The 6,000-nt window shown below is 46.0% G+C and overlaps 1 protein-coding gene across 4 annotated transcripts in view; it reads left to right on the forward strand.

Annotated features, from left to right (window-relative positions):
* The window catches only part of HNRNPUL1 (heterogeneous nuclear ribonucleoprotein U like 1), a 73,066-nt gene extending 68,481 nt beyond the window's left edge, over positions 1-4,585 (forward strand). For all 4 annotated transcript variants that reach the window (XM_086938621.1, XM_086938623.1, XM_086938624.1 and 1 more), the window contains one exon: positions 3,233-4,585. In XM_086938621.1, coding sequence (XP_086794747.1) covers positions 3,233-3,397 — 165 coding nt within the window. In that variant the 3' untranslated portion in view covers positions 3,398-4,585. The remainder of the gene's footprint in view (positions 1-3,232) is intronic.
* The last annotated feature ends 1,415 nt before the right edge of the window (positions 4,586-6,000 follow it).

Here is a 6,000-nt window from a genome sequence, read left to right on the forward strand (position 1 = left end):
GTGGTGGCTCACGGACCTCGATAGGGTCCGCGGCAGATCCCTCTCCCTACCGAGCACGTAACTGTGACGGACGCGTACATCCAGGGCTCGGGGGGCCACATGGGAGAGGCGGAGATCAGAGGACTCTGGGCTCTGGTGGAGTCTCGGCTCCACATCAACCATCTGAATCTGCGGGCGATCCGGCTTGCACTGAAGGCATTCCTCCCCTCTTTTCTGGGGTGTGTAGTGCAGGTGTTCAGACAACACCACCGCCATGTGGTACTCCAACAAACAGGGCAGGGTGGGGTCGTGGACACTATGCCAGGAGGCTCTGCGCCTCTGGCAGTGGCTGGAACATCAGGGCGTGACCCTGGTGGTTCAACACCTGGCAGGTTCTCTGAACGCCAGGGCGGACGAACTCAGCCGCTGGTGCATGATTGATCACGAATGGCGTCTGAACTTGGACGTGGCGCAAGGCCTCTTTCAGCAGTGGGGAGAGCCTTGGTTAGATCTATTCGCCACAGAAGAGAACGCGCAATGTCATCAGTTATGCGCGTTGGAGTTTCCAAGGCGGCACTCGCTCGGAGACGCCCTTCGTCGCGAGTGGTGTTGCGGTCTATTGTACGCCTTTCCGCCTATATCACTTCTGCCCTGAGTGCTGAAGATCAGGCGCGACCGCGCCCAAGTCATCCTTTTGGCTCCGGACTGGGCACGAAGATACTGGTATCCCGAGCTACTCAGCATGTCAGTCGATCCCCCGATTCGTCTGCCTCTTCAGGAGGACCTTCTGTCGCAGCAGCAGGGGACGGTCCTCCACCCCAACCTGTCCAGTCTCCATCTACGAGCTTGGAGATTGAGCGGCAACAGTTGAGGTCATTTGACTTGCCTCCCGAAGTCTGTAATGTCATTCTGGCAGCCAGGCCGCCCTCCACTAAGTCTGTATACGCCTCCAGGTGGAACAGATTTGTGGCATGGGGCACGGCAAAGGCTGTGGATCCACTCAATGCCCCTCTTTCTGAGGTTCTCTTCCTTCTTTCTCTTGCCCAGCAGGGCTCTGCTCTGGGCACTCTCATGGGCTACCTTTCTGCCTTCTTAAGGCTACCTGATCAGCCTTCCTTATTCAAGTCCCCGATTGTAAATCGGTTTCTGAAGGGCATCACGCACATGTTTCCTCCTGTCCCTTTCGTGATGCCCAGTGGGACTTGAATCTTGTGCTAACCTACCTAATGTGTGCTCCCTTTGAGCCGCTCCATAACTGTCCTCTCTGTCTTCTTACCTTGAAGACCTCTGCCAGGAGAGTGAGTGAGCTCCAGGCTCTTCTACACCTCCTCTCTGTTCATCCGGACAAGGTTGTGTTGCAAGACCTTCCTTCCTCCCCAAGGTTGTCACGGCCTTCCACATCGGGCAGTCCATTAGTTTGCCCACCTTCTTTCCGCCTCCGCATCCCTCGAAAGAGGAAGAGGGGCTCCACCGTCTGGACCCAAAACATGCGCTCTCCTAATATCTGGATCGCACACGCCAGTTCCGGGTGAATGACCAACTCTTTGTTGTTTACTTGGGCGCTAAGAAGGGTAAGGCGGTGCAAAAGCGGACCATCTTGCGGTGGGTCATCTTGTGTATCTAGGCGTGTTACTCCTTGGCTAAGACGCCCCTGTTGGACTGAGGGCTCATTCTACTCTGGCCACGGCGACTACAACTGCCCTGGGCCGAGGAGTGCCCTTGCAGGACATTTGCTGCACACGTTTGCACGACACTATTGCCTGGACAGCCAAGTCCGGAGGGATGGCTTCTTTGGCCGTTCCGTCCTCAAGGACTTTCTGGTGTGATTATTGGTTCGCAGACCCACCACCGGGGTTGGTATTGCTGGGGTATCTATTCTAAGGTAAGGAATCTATCACTAACGTGTCTCTTTCAGATGCACAAGTTACTACTTGTGTAACGATATCTCTGTGAGAGACAATAGTTAGTGATAGATTCCTTACCGACCCACCCATCCTCTCCGTTCTGCGAACCGATATCTAGGGTTACGGTCATCCCCTTTCTGGGCCCTAGTTTCATGGCACCGGTGTTGGTTCTATCATGGCTCTGCGTATCTGGCGAGGAAAAGCTGTGTATCAGAACTGACGTCAGCGCGCATGGGCGTCATCTAAGTACTCCGTCATTCCGGCGCTAACGACGCGGATGACTGACGCGGAGCCGCGGACCACGCCTACCGACGCGCAGGGATATTGCTACACAAATTTCTGGATCCAGTCTGACGCCTGGGGATATTCTAAGGTACGGAATCTATCACTAACTAATGTCTCCTACAGATGTATCGTTACACAAGAACTAACTTTTGCGTAGGGCAAGTAGATAGTCTAACTGCTCCAAACCACCGTGTGTTTGCCTGGGCAAATGTGGGCATATTTATACCTTGAAGGTGCCGAGTTTGAGGTAAGTAAGGTTGGACATAACGCCATCAAAGACTCAGTTCTTTGAAAACTCCATGAGTTCTTGGATAAATCAATATTCAAGCAAGGGAAAGTCCCTGACTGCCGAAGGTGGGTTTTTCCAAGAAATTGTTGTGGATTCTCGGAACTAGTGGAAGTAGCCATGCCATATTTGGGCTGCATAGGTTATGAATTCTATGCCTATATAAGGATAGGGTGATTTATACCTATAAATGGGCATGAATCAGGAAAATTACACTAGGGTCCTAAATTCATATACAACAATATCACTTAACAAAATATATCTCCTGGTACCTAATATTTGGCCCAGAATATCCTGTCCCCTGTGCCCAGAATGCATCGAAATGTACACTTAGCTAGTTGAAAAAAAAAGTCTAAGGCGAAGGCTGTTTCTGTGCTTCAAGTGAGGATACACACTGTTAAATTTTGGCCCAGGCATAGGAAGCAGCTTCATAATTTATAATTAAGCATTCTGCAAACTGATTGTTATAGATGAGTAACATTTTCTATATCCTCCCTCTAGTTGGCTTATATAAGTACCATTCTGATTCTGAAACTAATTGTGATCAATTCAAGAAGAGAACCCCTCTTTCCCAGTAAAGTCAGGAGAAAAGATTGTGGGATGGTTCCATCAGAAAAATGCCCAGCACAAGTTTAATACCTATAGGTTGTTACATAGGCTAGTTGAACCTTTGACGACCGGACTTAATATTTCTAATGTCATATATATCCTTGGTTTTTTTTCTTTGAATTGTAAATGTGATTGCTGTTGTAATTTGTTTTTCTTTCTATTCTTACAGTACAATCAGCAATGGAGTCAATACTACCCGAATCAGAATCAAAGCTCAGCAACACCTGCTGCGGCTGCTGCTGCACCACCTACTCCTCCTCAGAGTCAAGGCCAGGGCCAGTGGAACCCATATTATGGCAGCTATGATTATTCTGGAAGTTCTGGCGCTCAGTAAAATTGTGGAAGAGGACAGATGTTGCGCTCTTGTCTGTTCAGTTTGATTTCATTTGGCCTCCTGAGTCATTTTGGCATTGTTAAAAAAAAAATGTAGAATGTAAACCAGGGGTGGAGAAATCCTAGCTCCAGATGCCCAGTTTTTCTACCTTTGGTAGGTGGGCTTTGTCCTTTGATTTCACATTTCTGTCTGAGCACAAGTACACAGACCATCTGAATGCTGCTCATTATGCTTCCAGAATTAAGGATCAACGGAATCTAAGACTCGTGTTTTCCATTCATGCCAGGAATGAAATATTGCTGCAGCATTTTACGTTGAGTGCTTAACAGAAGCTTATGTACAAACCATATTGGCACATTCTCCAGTTTTTAAAATGTACAACTTTTCATGTCTCATTTTGCAGAGTAAGGTAGCAGCTTCTACATGCCTTTTTAATGGGGCAAATCCGGAATGAAGGGAGAGGAAAAAGGAGCACTACAGGATTTATCCACCCCTAATTAGACCCTGGTGTTATTTCTCTGTCCTGGGTGATTGTCGTCAAAGGATAATGCATTAGTTTCTCTGCATAAGGCATGCTCCCATACCCAAACTACCCCGTAAATGGATAGCATACATTCTATGTTACACTTCACCACTGTAAAGTTACTTGGATTACTAACCAATTTAAAGTGGCTACTGATCTAGACTTTTGCATTTCTTATCAAATACTTATCCAGCTGCGTCAATGGATTATCCTTTGTTTTTTCCAACATTGTGCTTTAAAAGATTGGAGCATTGCAGCACCAGGTCCAGTTGTGTAAATTCTTCCGTAATGCGTTCCAATGTTTATTTGTTCAAAAAAGAAAGTACATGTTTTATGGTTCTGCTATTTTTTATTTTTAGAATTTTATGTAACTACTGTGGGCCAGCTGTTAATATTGCATCAAGAAAGCGATTTCTTTGCTGGAATTGAGGTGATTGGGTCATCTTGGAACGTTGAACTTTTTATACAGTGTCTCAGTAAATTTGCACATGCTTTTGTGTTAAGTTCAATTGTACCCACTTTTTGAATGTGGAAAGAGTGAACATTGAACTTAAAATGTTAACTAAGCCGCTGTCTGTGATTTTTATTTTGTCTTTCCCAATAGAGCACTGTTCTGGCAAAGGATTGGTGAAACTGCAGTGCAAATAAATCCCTTTCCAGTTAAACTTTTTGTTGTAAAGTGTTGTTGCAAGAAAAGGTTCTTATATAGACTGCCCTCCTTGTTTCTGAAACCCTCTCCCAAAAAAACCAATGTTTCTAGGACAGTAGAAAAACATAAATCAACATACATACATACACACATATATATATATATATATATATATATACCCTAAACCACAAAAATAGGCTAAAGAATTGCCAATATTGCATTGTATTTTTTCATTTAAAGTGAACATATCTATGCAAAATTTCGATTTCCTAGAGGAATGTGCTCTCAAATTGCTTGAACATAGTCCTTTATTTTCAAGGAACAAAGGCAAGGAAATAGGCAGGTAGCCCAAAAGCTGTATATAGAAACACAGACCTCCAGGCTCCATCATGCCCCACAGATGACCGGTCAGTTCTTTTTTTCCCCTAGCTCCTTCTGTGAGGATCCTGGAGCATTGAGCTTGTCAGTTATTGACTTTGTCATCACTTGATAGTTACTAGATGGATTTTTTAATTCACTCGATGTTTTCTAGTACAAGTTGTACTACTCTACCTTTTTTCTGACTTACCTGATATTTCTTTAGTCAGATGCCAGCCCTTTTCATCAAGTGTCCTTGTGAGAAGAAAATGGCTAAATCCAACCCACACTCTTATATTGTGTGCTTACCATCCTCTCGCAGACCAGAGAAGTGTTATTACTGCCAGCAGTTCTCTAGAAGGTCCCTTCAGGACAGGGAAAAGACCAGACTGCATGCCATGCAGTTGAGAGGATAAGGATCCACATGTGCCCTGGAAGGTGACAAACATCCTTCCTCTTGTGTTCAAGCTGAAAAAGAGGTGAAAAAAAGTCAGGTTTGTCGTTCGAAGTCAATGGAAAGAAGATGAAGGGCGAAGATACCCTTATGCTCACCGTCTGCTTTCAAGTCATCGACATTAAGACCTTTGCTGCAGTTTACATCGAAGGAACAATCACAGACTATGTGCTAGACATCAAGCCGGTCAAAACCAAGCAACTCCAAGTCTAGAATTCAAGTGTAAACTTTTCACTTACCGACATGGACATACTGCACCTAGAGCCTCAAGTACACACTGAGGCTCGACGTTACCATCACAGATATCACAGCGACGATGGCTATCTAGGCCACTGTCTGTCCTCTTGCACGTCTCCACCGACAGATTGGCTTGATCACCAATACAGACACCGAGCGATCCTTCAACGTCTAGGGAAATTCAAATGGAGTCTCAAGAGCCGACGTTGATACGGTAGACGTCGGAGTACATCATCTTCTCTGGGCCTAAGAATTGTGCGGATCACGCCCGAGAGTTCCACGACTCAAGAACAGCACACACCACTGATTAATCTTTCTCGGAGGTGGCAGAGGAGTGTAAAAGAATGGAGCGTGTGATGGCGCAGTCCAGGGTCAGACTACTC

This window comes from Lissotriton vulgaris, chromosome 9, assembly GCF_964263255.1.
Source record: "Lissotriton vulgaris chromosome 9, aLisVul1.2, whole genome shotgun sequence".
Lineage (NCBI taxonomy): Eukaryota > Metazoa > Chordata > Amphibia > Caudata > Salamandridae > Lissotriton > Lissotriton vulgaris.